Source organism: Stegostoma tigrinum, chromosome 15 (genome assembly GCF_030684315.1).
Source record: "Stegostoma tigrinum isolate sSteTig4 chromosome 15, sSteTig4.hap1, whole genome shotgun sequence".
In the NCBI taxonomy this organism is placed as follows: Eukaryota; Metazoa; Chordata; class Chondrichthyes; order Orectolobiformes; family Stegostomatidae; genus Stegostoma; species Stegostoma tigrinum.
Window position 1 is genome coordinate 73,390,739 of NC_081368.1, and position 16,776 is coordinate 73,407,514.

General features: G+C 44.6%; 1 protein-coding gene across 1 annotated transcript in view; it reads right to left on the reverse strand.

The window, feature by feature from the left end:
• Positions 1 to 16,776, reverse strand: part of nup62l (nucleoporin 62 like) — a 48,937-nt gene that overhangs the window by 20,699 nt on the left and 11,462 nt on the right. The window contains exons 5-9 of the mRNA XM_048544376.1: positions 16,533 to 16,628; positions 14,025 to 14,126; positions 6,679 to 6,874; positions 5,606 to 5,750; positions 496 to 545 (exon numbers count right to left, since the gene is read on the reverse strand). Coding sequence (XP_048400333.1) covers positions 496 to 545; positions 5,606 to 5,750; positions 6,679 to 6,874; positions 14,025 to 14,126; positions 16,533 to 16,628 — 589 coding nt within the window. The remainder of the gene's footprint in view (positions 1 to 495; positions 546 to 5,605; positions 5,751 to 6,678; positions 6,875 to 14,024; positions 14,127 to 16,532; positions 16,629 to 16,776) is intronic.

Here is a 16,776-nt window from a genome sequence, read left to right on the forward strand (position 1 = left end):
TTGTGTGGTGCCAACATTAACTTGCCCAAGTTTCTATGCATATGGGTATGAACTGCTTCAATGCCTGATTGGTGAAAAGAATTGCTGGACACTGCAAACATCCTTCTTTTGATATAACGTAGGGCAAGCTGTTGCTGAAAAGCAATTGAAGATGGCCTAATCTAGAACAGTATTGTGAGGAATTGTACTACATCATCATCCTTTATGAAAAGCTCTTGATTCAGGTAATGGTCTCTGCAGATTGACAATTTCCCTGGTCAGTCCATTGGTTAAGGCAGGCCCTCTTTACATTCACATGAAACAGGAGCAGACAATTTTCTAACTGTTCTGATGAACATTTAATTTTCAACATGACCAAAAGCAGATCATCTATCCTGCTTGCAGCATCCTCTAACCTGACTGCAGACCTACAGGAACAGCATTGGAACACAGTTATTTCCAGGGGGTTGGGAAGACAGAGGCTACAATATTGTATACCAAAATAATGGCACTTACCTCTTCTGGTCCAGCTTCACTTTCTCTGCTTCTCGGTGTAAGGCAGTGATCTAAGGAAAAGGCAACAGAACAGTATTGGCTAGAAGACATTCAACATCCTACTGCACCAGGGGGTGCCCTATCCCAGGAAGTAAATTATTACGTGGCTGCAGTCCCATCCACTCCCCCTAAAAAGATGACATAGTGTATGCAAATAGCTGAGTCAGAATGAAGGTGTTACTCTAGAAAGATGTTAGAAAGGCCTCAGAGCAAATTATAAAATCTCTATCACAGCCGCCGCTCGGATGCATGTTCGGGGAGATCTTTCTAAAACTCAACCCGTGATCTAGAACTTGTATTGAAGATGACAGATAAGGGAACACACACCACCTCAAATGATTAGTCAGCAAAATGCAGTTGAAAATACTCATTTGTCAGTCTCCATCTCAGACAATTAACAGGCTAATTTTCCACCTCCCACACAGCTTTCATCCTCAAACTCAGTTTTCAGGGCAACATGAAGCAGTGGTTACAAGCCTGAGGAACTGTGTTCCCACTGATGAAAGACATTTCAGAAAAAGACATTTCCAGCAAACAGACAGAAACAGATGCTTAAGTTCCAGCACCGATCTTTTGAATTTAAGACCTGGAAATGAAAGAACAGTTAACCCATTCCATTTTTGATTTTCTAACATCAGTCCTTCCCCCAACTCCCCTCATGATACTTTCACTACAGGATTTTAATATAATTTGAAGAAACTAGCTCCATTTGATGAGTGATTAGGATAGCGGGGGGGATTGTATTTTGAGTGTGTTTGCATCTGGGATATGAACATGATTGCATATTCTCCCTACAGCCCTTTCGCTGATGGTATCAGATGTGGAATTCAAAATTCTGACCACTTTCAAAAACTGGTGGTGTAAGAGCTGAACAATGGTTGTGTAGTGATCAGAACCAGGTGGATCTTGCTGACTTAGGTACTTGATTGCGCTCGTTAACCTGGGCCAACCAATATAAACAGGGCACGAGGCCCAGGTTCAAGTTCCACCTAATCCAGAGATGTGTAATAACATCTGAATAGATTGACTGGAAAACAAGGTGTTTAAAATTTTGTCAGTTCAGGGGACTAATTTCAAGCTGGCTAGCTGGCCACAGCCAGTAAACTGTGCACAAGTAAATAAAGGGTGAATTGACGATGGGATACCCAGCCTCTGTGCAGTGATTTCAATGGTGACAGGGGATAACACTAACTGCTTTAAGAACACAGGCTCGAAACATTTATCTTGGAGTTGTGGTAAGCATTTCTGGCATCATGCCTTTACTTGATCCTACTGTCGAAGATTGGGCTCGGTATGTGGAAAGATAGTGATACTTTTTTCCTAGGCTAATGTCATTTGCCCAGATGAAAAGCAACGTACAATACTTCTGCGATGGCAAGGACTGCAGATGCAGAAATCAGACAACAGCGTGGAGCTGGAAAAACGCAGGCTGGGCAGCAGAGGAGTAGGAAAATCGATGTTTCAGGTCGGATCGATGTTTGGGGAGGGGGAAGGGAATTGGGAAATAAATAGAGGGAGAATGGGTGGGGCTGGGGAAAGGTAGGCGGGGTGGTGCTAGGTGGATGCAGTTAGGGGTTAGTGGGGATTGGTCAGGAAGTGGGGATGAGAGGGAAGTTTAGACAACGGGATGAGGCAGGGAGTCGACAGGCATTAAAACTGGTGAATTCTACATTCAAGCCATCGAGCTGTAGGCTCCCATGGAAGGTGGTTTTTGATTATCATGTACACAGAGTACAGATGCTCCATGAAACAGTCCCCAAGTCTGTGCTTGGTCTCCCTGCTGTCGAGGCGGCCACATCAGGAGCAATGGATACAGCAGACCAGGCTGGAGAATGTACAGGTGAACCACTGTTGAAAATGGAAAGTTTGTTTTGGGCCTTGGATGAAGGTGACGGGGTGGACATGAGCCATGCCTACCTGTAATTGCAACTGGACAACAATTCCCAGTAGCACACCACAATTAACACCCATAAGGGTTTCTACCCAATACATAAGACTGCCATCTGGGTATCATTAGCTTGCACCGTTTTCCAGCAGACCATGGAGAACATTTTACAAGGGCTACCTCAGGGTGCCGCTTATCTGGGTGACATGCAGGAAAACCAAAACAAAACAAAACAGCACTAGGTGAACGTGGGTGTAATGCTTAGATATTTCCCTCAGGTGGGCGTACATCTTAGAAGGGAAAAATATGTTCCAGGTGCTGCAAATGGCCTACTTGGGTTCCAGAGTTAATAAGAACAGACTATACCAGGTGAAGATAAAGTGAGGGTGATCTAGGCTTAGATTAGATTCGCTACAGTGTGGAAACAGGCCCTTGGGCTCAACAAGTCCACACCGCCCCTTGATACATCCCACCCAGACCCATCCCCCTATAACTCTCACACCCCTGAACACTACGGGCAGTTTAGTATGACCGATCCACCTAGCTTGCACATTTTTGGACTGTGGGAGGAAACCGGAGCACCCGGAGGAAACCCACACAGACACGGGGAGAATGTGCAAACTCAGCACAGACAGTCGCCCGAGGCTGGAATTGAACCCAGGTCCCTGGTGCTGTGAGGCTGCAGTGCTAACCACTGAGCCACCGTGCCGCCCTAAAGGCCTTAGGTCTTTTCTTGGGTTAGCAAATTATTATTGAAAATTCATAGGTAGCCTGGCCTCCATCTTGGCACCTTACACCTGCTCGTGAAAAAGGGTCAGCCTTGGAAATGGTCACGTATCCTTTAGGGAAGTGAAAAAGCAGCTATTGCCATCTAAGGTGTTGGCTTACTCTGATCCAAAGGGAGAGTTACTATTGAGGTGTAATGCCTCCTGATATTGGGGAGGTTAGGCCTCACCCGTAGCCTAACGGAGAAGTATGCCCAGCTGCAGATACTTCACACACTTTGGCTGATGCTGAATGCAAGTATGCCCAGACAAAGAAAGGAAGGTTTGGCGGTCATCTTTGGTGTGAGCAAGTTCCCCCAGTATCTTTACAGATGGGAATTTGTCATAGCAACAGAACACAAACCCCTGCTTGGGTGACTGAAGGCAGGCCAGGTAGTGCTGCCCATAGCCTCTGGATGAATTCAGCAGTGGGCCTTTATTCTCAGCACGTACGAGTTAGAACACTCTCCAAGAAACCAAGTGGCTAATATGGATACCTTATGCACCACCCACTGGCAGATACTTCACTGGTGGCACCTCCACTGGAAGAGTCTGTTTTAGTTTAATTCTAGTCACTGCTGATAATATCTGACAGTGAACGCAAAGGCTCCTATTCTAGCAAAATTAAACCAGCTGATGTTAATGGGGGAAAGACAGAAGGGCCATTGCAACCAGGATTGAAACCTTTCTGGACCTGGCAAGACCAGATCACCGCACTGCATGGCATGTTACTTAGGGGAGGAAGAGTGATTTATCCTGAGGAAATGCGGCCACCAGATACAGACTGAACTCCACCAGCGTCATCCAGGGGTTTTCAAGATGAATATACTAGCAAGAAGCCATGTCTGGTCAACAGGGTTGGATGTCAACATAGCTGTGTTGGTGGGGTAGTGCCCAGAGTGCCAACAAGGACAAATACTGCCACGAGCAGCAGCCCCACATTCATGGGAATGGTGTGATAAACCCTGGACTTAGTTACATGGCGACTGTGCTAGTCCTTTCATGGGCACAATGTTCATGGGCATTGTGGATACCCATTCAAAATGGTTGAATGTGAGTAAAGTCTGTTCGGCAAACTCAGGGAAAATAACGGAGAAGCTGCAAACATTGTTCGCAGTATCCAGACCTCCAGAAGTATTGATCACAGACAATGGTGTGTCATTCACCAGCAGGGAATTTGATTATTTCCTGAAGTTGAATAGCATTTGGCGGATTAGGAAAGCTCCATATCATCGTCCAATGGGCTGGCGAAAATAGCGGTCCAAATATTGAAGGGGGGCTTAATGCAGCAGCCTACAGCATCACTTGATACCAAACTGCCCCGGTTCCTCTTAGATTCTAGTACCACCCCTCATTCAACAATAGGTATAGCTTCAGCAGAGCTGCTGATGGGGCAAAGACTCTGTACAAGGTTAAACCTGATATCCCCAGTCCTGGGGTAGGAGCAGAGAAAGTGACAGCAGGAATGCCAATGCTGGCTGTACACCCCTCTAAGAGAGACAATTCATTTTGGGGGATGAAGTTTGGTGCCAGAACCATGGAAATGGCCCCGGACGGGTATGAGGTGAGGTGATCACGAGGTCAAGTACTGTGAAATGCAAAGTTTTGGTAGGTGAGGTGGTGCTGAACAAACGTGGATCACCTGAAAGCTGTTACCTTGCAAACAAGGCAGGAGCAGAACATGCCTGGCCCCTCAGAACAGCCAGAAAGCCCGTTAGAAACCTTCTCCCCCTACGTCTGTGTGATGAGGAAATGTCAGAGTCCAAGGCGAATGCAGCATCAATACCACTGCCACTGGAAGTGGAGAAGGGAACCCTCCTGAGATGCTCCTCTTGCAAGAGATGGACTACATAGACACTGCCCGTGTCAGAGTCAGAATCAGCAGTACCGGACGTGGGGCAAATTATGGCAGAAAAAGCTGCAATGAAAAGACTAGGCCTACATCCTGGACTTGTAGAGGGAGGGATTTAGTGATTGGAATCAGGTGGATTTTGATGACTACAAAGTTCTTGACTGGCCCAGGTTAACAACCCCAATCAGGAATCCCTGGCTGACCAATATAAACAGCGATTTACAATCTTCTTAGTTCAGGGGACTGACTCCAAGCTAGCTGGTCACACTGTGCACAAAATAAATAAAGGATGACATCGTTACAGGATACCAACCTCTGATGAAACAGAGGTGATCAGAAACTTGAAAGATTCTGGATAAATAACACAAAGTGCTTGGTCAATTGTTAATCATTAGTTAATTCCTCAGTAATCAACTACCTCAGCTCAAGATGTTTAGCAATTCAAATTGATCAGAGTTTGCAAGGCAGAGAGAAAAATAACCTTGTGGGCAAAATAGTCCCCACTTTGGAAAAAATTGATTATGTGATTATTTTGATCTCCTACATCTGGACAGGCTACACCTGGCTCACCTTCTCGCCATTTTCGATTAGCATCCGGTCCCAAGCATTGACCTGTGTGGCCTGATGAAGGAATTGTTTCTCTTGGTCCTCTAGCTCCACACTCCACTTGTTGATGAGACTCTCCAGCTGAGCATATGACATTACTGGAGGAGTACTGAAAACAGAATGGTCAGCAAAACATAAATGACCTTCAGTTTAGATAATCTCTCCTAAACCCAAAATTCCATCATCATAATTCAGTACATGATACCCAAACATCCTCCAACAATTGCAATCAGACGATGGTATGCAGCCTTCAGTTAGTCTCACTTACTTGACAGTTTTCTATTGATGAGGAAGTGACTGGATTCTGTAAATGAACATCGAACAGGAATAGGCACAGGGGCGCCATTGAAAGTAGAAAACAGGAATGTCATACCATCAAGCATGTGAACCTCTCCTAACCACCGTCTAATTGTCAGCTGCTTCAGCGGGCACCTCTCCATCATGAAGTCAAACATGTAGATGTTTGCTGATGACTGCACAACGATCAGCATCATTTAGAATGTCTCAGATACTGAAGCAGTCCACGTACAAATGCAGCAAGATCTGAACCAACAGTTGGCAAGTAACATTTATATCACGCAACTTCCAGGCAATGACCATAGCCAACAAGAGAGATTAACCATCGCTGCCCCCTGACATTCTAAGTGTTTTTGTCACTGAACCCTCCACTGTCAACATCCTTGGGAGTTACCATACGCCCGAACTTAACTAGACTTGCCATTCAAATACGCAGATTATAGACCAGGAATCCTGCAGTGAGCAACCTGCTTTTGATTCCCCAATGCCTGTCCACCATCTACAAGGCACAAGCAAGGAATGGAATGGAATACTTCCCACTTGCCTGGAAGAGTGTGACTTTTAACAACATTTAAGAATTTCTTCAACACGCACACACGCCTCATTACCAGGTCATGAACACCCACATGCTGCCGCACACAGGCATAGAGATGGCAAGATGGTGCAGCATCAGGGAAGTGAAAATCCAACAGCAATCTCATTCCTTCCTGTTCTGCAGGCTGGCTGAAGGCTTCACTTACCTGCTAGTAACGGGAGCAGTAGTGGTGGCGGTAGTAATGGTGGCAGTAGCGCCTACAGCAGCAGTTGTTGTGGTAGCTGTGGTGCTCACACTGGCAGCTGTTGCAGCAGGCCCTGGCGCCAAGGAGAAATTTGCTGGTGCCTTCAGCCCCAGAGAAAAGCCAGTGTTGCTGGTGGCTGCAGCAGCAGAGGTGGAAGCTACAAAAGCAAAACAGAGGCTGTTACCTCTTGCCCCACACAGACTTTTTCTTTAACTCCATTCACCTGTGCAATAAACCATGTTCAGGCCAGATCAGCACAAGAATAGACAGTCAAGACAACACAAAGGCAGGTGATGGCTCAGGCAGTGTTAGGATTTTAAAAACCGAGGGCAATGGCTTAAATTTGGACTAGAAAGCGTATAGAACAGTATTAAATATAAATTCAACCACTGAAAATTATAAAACTTCGACTGAGTTAAGATTAATTCATACTAGCAGAACAGCTATAGAGGTGTTAGTGAAAGTTAATTTATCCAAAATATTAGTTAGTTTCTAAAAGATAGAAGAGACTTTTTTTGGTTAATCAATGGGCAACTGGGACTGGTTGTAACAATTTGAGCCATTTGGTAAGTTCATAAAATTTCCTGGATATTGAGGGGCAATGGATGGGAGATCTGACTCCAGCAGCTCCAGCCAGAATTCAGGTTTTCTAAGCTTGAAGGGTAGTAAAGTCACAATGGGACATCATGGAGGACAAGAGAGCTACATGAATCATGTGACAGGTAATTATGCAGTAACTTGGAATTCCCCATCTTTTTCGGGGTTGAAGGGAAGAGGAGTAAGATTGACTGTATGTGGTTGAGAGGTAGAAAACTGTTTCAGAAGGATACTGGACAGGCATGAGGAGGATACTAACTTGATGGATGATTCAGCAAGGGAATAGGTTTAATTTATTAAATTGCTCTACAAATAACTGGTGAGGAGTTGATGGGCCAAACAGTTCCCTTGAGTCAGAAAATTAAAAACTGAACAAAATATGTCACTTAAAGTGAGATAATCGTGCTTTAGGCCAGGATGGCCACTACAGCAGATTACTGCAGGCCAAGATAAACAAGATCGTGCAGAGCTATAGGGCAGGGATATGGGGGCAAACGATAAACCAGTATTTTATATATTTTAAAATTCACTTGTGGGATCACTGGCATTTATTGCCTGTCCATAAGGTGCCCTTGAGATTCTTGCACCACTGCAGTCCATGTGCTGTTGGTAGACCTACCAAAGCCCCAAAGGGATTTCAGTATTTTGATGCAGCGACAGTGAAGGAACAGCGATGCCCTTGTCCTTCCAGATGGAACTGGTGATGGGTTTGGAAGATTCTGTCTCAGAATCGTTGGTGAATTTCTGCTAATGAATGTCAGTTTTGGAGGGAGTGGACAGCACCACATCCAAAAGTAATCAAATGGGTTGCTTTGTTAAGAAAGGGGTCTAGCTTCTTGTGTGTTGTTGGAGCTTCACCCATGCAGGCAAGTGGAGAGTATTCCATCACACTCCTGATTGTGCCTTGTTAATGGCAGATAGGCAACCCACTCAAGTTTCTGAGGAGTCACAAATGGCGCTGAATGTTATGCAATCATCAGTGAACATCCCCGCTTCTGACCTTCTGATGGAGGGGAAGATCATTGCTAAAGTAGGTGAAGATTGTTATGACTAGGACACTAACAAGCTGACATGTCCTGGAGCTGAGATGACTGACCTCCAATCATTTCCTATGCACCAGATAAGAAGCCAACCAGCACAGAGTATGCCTCCAATTCCCACAGATTCCAGTTGTGCTGGAGGTTCCTTGACGTTACACGTCACTGAATGCAGACTTTATGTTGAGGTCTGTCACTGTCACCCCACCTCTGGAATTCATTCCTTTTTTCACGTTTGAGCCAAAGCTGGAATGAGGTCAGGAGCCGAATTGCCCTACTGGACCGAAACTGGTCCGCCAGGTGAGTAAATAGTCTGTCATTGTTATAGATATGAATTTAACTTCATATTCTAGTTCCAAAACCAAGATACAAGAGATTGAAAATCACTCTCAAGCCTCATTTCTCAACAGAGCATCTTATTGCGAAAACATTACTCAAAACTTTAAGATCTATCAACAAGCAGCTTGTGTTAAAATCCAACATTTGCTCAATAAAAATTGAAAGAACTGCGGATGCCATAAATCAGCCACAAGAACTGATTATTGCTGGAAAAGCTCAGCAGGTCTGACATCATCCGTGAACAGAAATTAGAGTTAACGTTTAGAGTCCCAAGGAAGAGTCACCAGATGTGAAACATTAGCTGATTTCTCTCCAGAAATGCTGCCAGACCTGAGCTTTTCCAGCAACTTGTGTTTATATTCCAGCACTGCTCTATTGGACAAGCAGGGACTCTGCTGACATTGGGGTGTAGGGACACCCATAGTAATATTAGGGAGGGAATTTCTGGATTCTGACCCAGTGATACCGAAGGGACAGCAAGACATTTCCAAGTCAGGATGGTGTGTAGCTTTGTGGCAAGCTTGTAGATGGTTTTCCCATGTATGTTGCCTTTGCTTTCCAGATGGCAGCGGGTTTCAAGGCTGCTGTTGAAAGAATCTTGGTGAGTTGCTGCAATGTACCTTGCATTTTTTGATGGTATATACTGCTGCTTCTGTGCATCAATGGGTGACAATCAGGTGGGCTGATCTGTCCTGGATTGTGAAGATAAAGATTGCAGATCGCAGATCTGGAAGTCAGAGCCTATTAGGTGCGAGGCTGGAAAAGCACAGCAGGTCAGACAGCAGAGGAGCAGAAAAGTCAACGTTTTGGGCCTTTGTCAGGAATGGGCAGGGAGAAGGGAGCACAGAAATAAATTGGAGTGGGTGGGGCTCAGTAAAGCCTAGATGGGATGGTGATAGGCAGATGCAAGTTGTGGGTTATTGTGATTAGGTTATGGGAAGGGTGGAGCGAATAAGTGAGTAGGAAAATGGGCAAGTTGGGTTGGATATGGGATAAGGCTAGGTTTGGAGGGATTTTGAAGCTGGTGAAGTTAGTGTTAAGGCCATTGAGCTGTAAGCTTCCAAAATATCAGGTGTCATTCCTCCAGTTTACGTTTGGGCTCACTCTGACAGTGGAGGAGCCTAAGGAAGGAAACGTCGTCAGGGGAGCGGGAGGGGGCATTAAAACGATGGCAACTGGAAGATTGAGTTGGTTGATGCATGCAGGGCACAGATGTTCCACAGCTCAAATGCTCCACAAGCCAGTCCCACAGTCTACGTTTGGTGTCCCTGATATAGAGGGGGCCAGATCGGGAGCAAAGGACATAACAGATCAGGTTGTGGTCTCCTCTACATAGGGAAGACCAAACGCAGATTCGATGACCAGTTTGTGGAGCATCTGCACTCTGCACGTATCAACCAACTAACCTTCCGGTTGCTATCCATTTTGATGCACCCTCCCGTTCCCCTGACAACATGACCATCCGTGGCCTGCTCTACTGTCAGAGTGAGGCCAAACGTAAACTGGAGGAACAACACCTGATATTTTGGAGGCTTGCAGCTCAATGTATTTAACACTGATTTCACCAGCTTCAAAATCCCTCTAAACCCAGCCTTATCCCACGTCCAACTCTCCCTGTCCTGACGGGGCCCAATTTGTCCATCTTCCTACTCACCTATTCACTCCACCCTTCCCACGTCCCAATCACAATAATCCCCAACCTGCATCTGCCTATTAGTGTCCCACATAACCTTCCCCTACCCCCACCCTCCTTACTTCCCCTCCCCTTCACCAGTCCTGACAAAGTGCTTTTGCTCAAAACATTGCCCCTCCTACTCCTTTGATGCTGCCTGATCTGCTGTGCCTTTCCAGCCTGTGTGGTGGGTAGCGTCGAGCTTCTTGAGCACCGCTGAAGCTGTATTCACCCAGGCAAGTGGAGATATTCCATCACCTTCTTCATTTGAGGCTTGAACTTTGTCAAAAGAAATGAAACTAGTCAAGAGGCAAATTTTTTTTAACTACTGAATAGCCAACCTCTGGCCTGCAGATTTATATGGCTGGTCCAGTTCAGTTTCTAGGTAACAGCAAGTCCCAAAATGTTGATAGTGAGAGATGTGATGATGGTAGCCTCATTTTAAGCTGGTTAGTGGAAAGTATAGAGGGGATGTCAGAGGCAGGTTCTTTACGCAGAGAGTTGTGAGCATGGAATGCGTTGCCAGCAGCAGTTGTGGAAGCAAGGTCATTGGGGTCATTTAAGAGACTGCTGGACATGTATATGGTCACAGAAATTTGAGGGTGCATACATGAGGATCAATGGTCGGCACAACATTGTGGGCTGAAGGGCCTGTTCTGTGCTGTACTGTTCTATGTTCTATGTTCTATTCAACTGCAAAAGGCAATGAATGGATATTCTCTTTTTGGAGTTGATCATTGTCAAGACAATTTGTGGCTCAAATACTAGCGTCACTTGTCAACAGAGGCCTGGATTTTATCTCGGTATTGTTGCTAATGGACATTAGCTGCATCAGCATGAGTACTTGCAAATGGCACTGCACATTGTACAGAGAACACCCAACAAGTTTTTTCATGGAATAGTCTCTGATGGAGCACAAGCAGAGGGAGGTCTTACTGCAGCTGCACAAGGTTCTCATGAGACCATATTTGGAGTGTTATGTCTTAACGAAAGATATTTCATTTCTGCAGTTTAGAAAACGTTCACTAGGATCATCCCTTCATGGTAGGGCTGTATTACGAGAAAAGGCTAAACCGGTTGGAACTCTCCTCATTGGAGTTTAGAAGATTAGTGATGATCTCATTGAACACAAACGATCTTGTAGGGGCTTGACAGGGTAAAGGCTGAGAGGATATTTCCATTCACAGGAGAGTTTAGGACCCGAGAGCATTGTCTCAGAATTAAGAGGTGTTAATTTCAGACTGAGAGAAGGAGGAATTTCTTCTCTCAGAAGATTGAAGTCTTTGGAACTCTGTGGACATTTAAGGCTGAATTAGATTCCTCTACTGATTAAGAATCTAAGATCACGGGAGGAAAAGTGGCAGAAAATGTGGCAAATGTTGGACCAGACATAATCCTACTGAGTGACGGAGCGTGCTTGAAGGGTCGAATGGACCAGTCCTCTGCCTACTTCTTTTAAGCAGCTGAGAAAGATTCAGCCCAAGGCACTTTCCTGAGGAACTCCTGGTGATCCTGACCAGGTTGACAACAAACATCCGCGGTTTGGTACATTAAGACAGACTCTAATATTTAAAGGGTAATACTAAGCTGCTAGTACCAAGAAACCCATGTTAATATGCAAGCAACGAAGCCGAATATGCGGACTCATAGAACATAGAACATTAGAGCACAATACAGGCCCCTCAGCCCTCCATGTTGTGCCGACCTGTCATACCCATCTCAAGCCCATCTAACCTACACTATTCCATGTATGTCCATATGCTTGTCCAATGACGACTTAAATGTACCTAAAGTTGGCGAATCTACTACCATTGCAGACAAAGCGTTCCATTCCCTTACTACTCTCCGAGTAAAGAAACTACCTCTGACATCTGTCCTATATCTTTCACCCTTCAATTCAAAGCTGTGCCCCCTCGTGCTCGCCGTCACCACCCTAGGAAAAAGGCTCTCCCTATCCACCCTATCTAACCCTCTGATTATTTTATATGTTTCAATTAAGTCACCTCTCAACCTTCTTCTCTCTAATGAAAACAGCCTCAAATCCCTCAGCCTTTCCTCCTAAGACCTTCCCTCCATACCGGGCAACATCCTATTAAATCTCCTCTGCACCCTTTCCAAAGCTTCCACATCCTTCTTATAATGCGATGACCAGAACTGTACACAATACTCCAAGTGCGGCCGCACCAGAGTTTTGTACAGCTTCACCATAACCTCTTGGTTCCGGAACTCGATCCCTCTATTAATAAAAGTTAAAACACTGTATGCCTTCTTAACAGCCCTGTCAACCCGGGTGGCAAACTTTCAAGGATCTGTGTATATGGACACCGAGATCTCTCCGCTCATCTACACTACCAAGAATCTTACCATTCGTTCTGTACTTTGCATTCCGGTTACTCCTACCAAAGTGCAGCACCTCACACTTGTCTGCATTAAACTCCATTTGCCATCTCTCAGCCCAGCTCTGCAGCTTATCTATGTCTCTCCGCAACCTACAGCATCCTTCGTCACTATCCACAACTCCACCGACCTTAGTGTCGTCTGCAAATTTACTAACCAATCCTTCTACGCCCTCATCCAGGTCATTTATAAAAATGACAAACAGCAGTGGACCCAACACCAACCCTTGCGGTACACCACTAGTGACTGGTCTCCAGGATGAACATTTCCCATCAACTACCACCCTCTGTCTTCTTTCAGCAAGCCAATTTCCGATCCACGCTGCTATATCTCCCACAATTCCATTCCTCCGTATTTTGTACATTAATCTACTGTGGGGAACCTTATCGAATGCCTTGCTGAAATCTATATACACCACATCAAACGGTTTACTCTCATCTACCTGTTTGGTCACCTTCTCAAAGAACTCAATAAGGTTTATGAGGCACGACCTTCCCTTCACAAAACCGTGCTAACTATCCCTAATCAATTTATTCTTTTCTAGATGATTATAAATCCTACCTCTTATAACCTTTTCCAACACTTTACCAACAACTGAGGTAAGGCGCACTGGTCTATCATTACCAGGGTTGTCTCTACTCCCCTTCTTGAAAAGGGGAACCACATTTGTTATCATCCAGTCATCTGGCACTATTCTTGTAGACAATGACTTGTTAAAGATCAATGCCAAAGGCTCGGCAATCTCCTCCCTGGCTTCCCAGAGGATCCTAGGATAAATCCCATCCGCCCCAGGGGACTTATCTATCTTCACCTTCTGAAGGATTTCTAATACCTCTTCCGTGTGAACCTCAATCCCACCTAGTCTAGTAGCCTGTATCTCAGTATTCTCCTCGACAACATTGTCGTTTTCTAGAGTAAATACTGTTGAGAAATATTCATTTAGCACTTCCCCTATCTCAGCTGACTCCACACACAACTTACCACTACTATCCTTGATTGGGCCTAATCTTACTTTCGTCATTCTTTTATTCCTTAAATACCTATAGAAAGCCTTAGGGTTTACCCTCATCCTATCCGCCAACAACTTCTCATGTCTAGAGAAGACTCCTCTGAATCAGTATTATTGACACTCTAAGGAATCTGATGGTGGAAAGTTAGCCAACTTTGTAGGGCTTGCATTGTGTCCAATACAAAATGGCCACATTTGTTCCATTGTATCTATTACAAATTTACAGCAAAGATTTCACAATAGCATTTGTACATACCCAGACTTGCAGCTGTTGTGATGGGCAAGGCTGTACTGGTTGGTTTAAATCCAAATGGAGAAGTTGTAGCAGCCGTAAGAGTAGGAGTGGTACCACTGCTCACTAAACACAAACAAAACAGCAATCAAATGTACCTCCCTTTGGGGACAGGTGATTGATGAGACTCACTTTCAAAACATTGCAAACAATTCATAGGAAGGACGTTGTTAAACTTGAGAGGGTGCAGAAAACACTTATGAGGATGTTGTCAGAACTGGAGGGTTTGGTATTGGGAGAGGCTGAATAGGATGGGGCTTTAAGGGCTGACCTTACAAGAGGTTTATAAAAAGTATGTGGAGCACAGGGTGACTAGCCAAGGTCTTTTTCCATGGGAGAAAGCATCCAAAATGACAGGGTACAGGTTCAAAGGTGAGAAGGGCAATATTCAAAAAGGACCTAAGGGGTAACTTTTTCCACACAGAGGGTGGTGTATGTATGGAACGAGGTGCCAGTGAAAATGGTGGGGCAGGTACAATTATGACATTTAGAATGCACCTGGATGGATATGAATAGGAAGTGCTTAGACAGATATGGGCCAAATGCTGCATGACTGATTGTAGGGTAGTGAGAAATATTATAGACAATAGGTGCTAGAGTAGGCCATTCGGCCCTTCAGGCCAGCACCACCATTCATTATGGTCATGGCTGATCATCCACAATCAGTATCCTGTTCCTGCCTTATCCCCATAACCTTTGATTCCACTATCTTTAAGAGCTCTGTCTATCTCTTTCTTGAAATATTAATATTTCAAGAAAGATATTTCACTGCCTTCTGGGGCAGAGCATTCCATATATCCACCACTGGGTGAAGAAGTTTTTCCTCAACTCTGTTCTAAATGGCCTACCCCTTATTTTTAAACTGTGTCCTCTGATCCTGGACTCACCCATCAGCAGAAACATGCTTCCTGCCTCCACAGTGTCCAATCCCTTAATAATCTTATACGTCTCAATCAGATCCCCTCTCATCCTTCTAAACTCAAGAGTATACAAGCCCAGTCGCTCCAATCTTTCAACATATGATAGTCCCGCCAATCCAGGAATTGACCTTGTGAACCTACACTGCACCTCCCTCAATAGCAAGAATGTCCTTCCTCAAATTGGGAGACCAAAACTGCACACAATACTGCAGGTGTGGTCTCACCAGGGCCCTGTATAACTGCAGAAGGACCTCTTTGCTCCTACACTTAATTCCTCGTGATGAAGGCCAGCATGCTATTAGCTTTCTTCACTACCTGCTGTACCTGCATGCTTGCCTTCATTGACTGATGTACAAGAACACCAAAATCTCGTTGTGTTTCCCCTTTACCTAACTTGACTCCATTGAGATAGTAATCTGCCTTCCTGTTCTTGCCAAAGTGTATAACCGCACATTTATTCACATTAAACTGCATCTGCCATGCATCCGTCCACGTCACCCTGTATTCTCAAAACATCCTCCTCACATTTCACACTGCCACCCAACTTTGTGTCTTCAGCAAATTTGCTAATATTACTTTTAATGCCTTCATCTATATCATTAATATATATCGTAAACAGCTGCGGTCCCAGCACCGAACCTTGTGCTACCCCACTGGTCACTGCCTGCCATTCCGAAAGGGATCCGTTTATCACTACTCTTTGCTTCCTGTCAGCCAGCAAATTTTCAATCCAACTCAGTATTTTGCCCCCAATACCATGTGCCCTAATTTTGTTTATCAATCTCATATGCAGGACTTTATCAAAGGCTTTCTGGAAGTCCAGGTACACTACATCCACTGGCTCTCCCTTATCCATCTTCATAGATACATCCTCAAAAAATTCCAGAAGATTAGTCAAGCACGATTTCCCCTTCGTAAATCCATGCTGACTCCAACCTATTCTGTTACGGCTATCCATCATATTAAGTTTATTTTATTTTAAGTTTAATTTAATTAAAATATACAGGCTCAGAACAAAGGGCAGTAATTGTCGTTATAAAGCCAGTGTTACTGAACTGTTACATGAACAACAAATGTGAACTTGTGTCACTGAGCCTTTAGTAGACTGGATGAACATTCCTGAAGGGGTCCATGTAAAGTCTTCACTCAAGGTGACGCATGTTCATACTGGGGATTGAATAGCTTCCACTTGAGTAAACAAACTCAGAATAGCAGAGGTTACATACAAAGTAAGTCCCTCCACACTACCGAAAGGAAACCTATTGGTATTTCTAATGCCCGAATTGTACACTAGGCTGACTTTTATGCATTCCTTTGTCTGTCCAGCTCCTGTTTTCTCTCTCTCTATCTAGGCTTCATCTCCACCTATTGTTTGCTCCACCTTCAGCATATAGACCAACCTTTTCCCAAACACAATCAGTTCTGAAGAAGGGTCGTTGGACATGAAATATTAACTCTGTTTCTCTCTCCACGGATACCATCAGAACTGAGTTTAAACAATTTGTTTTTGTTTCAAACATTCCTCCACTTTGAAAATCTGTTGATGACTTACATGGAAAGCCAGTTGTCGCTAAAGTGGCAGGAGGTACTGAGCTCACTACTGAGGCAAACAGAGTTGGTCCAGCTGTTGATATACTAGTTGAAGTTCCTGCAAGAGAAGAATGTGGCAAAAGTGAATTTTTTCCACATTAATGGCAACATAATCAGATTTTGCAATTGTTCTGGTATTTAAGGGTATATTTCCATCACCTCCAAGTCAGATCTTACTACAGGACTTCGTCTGCCTCACATATTCA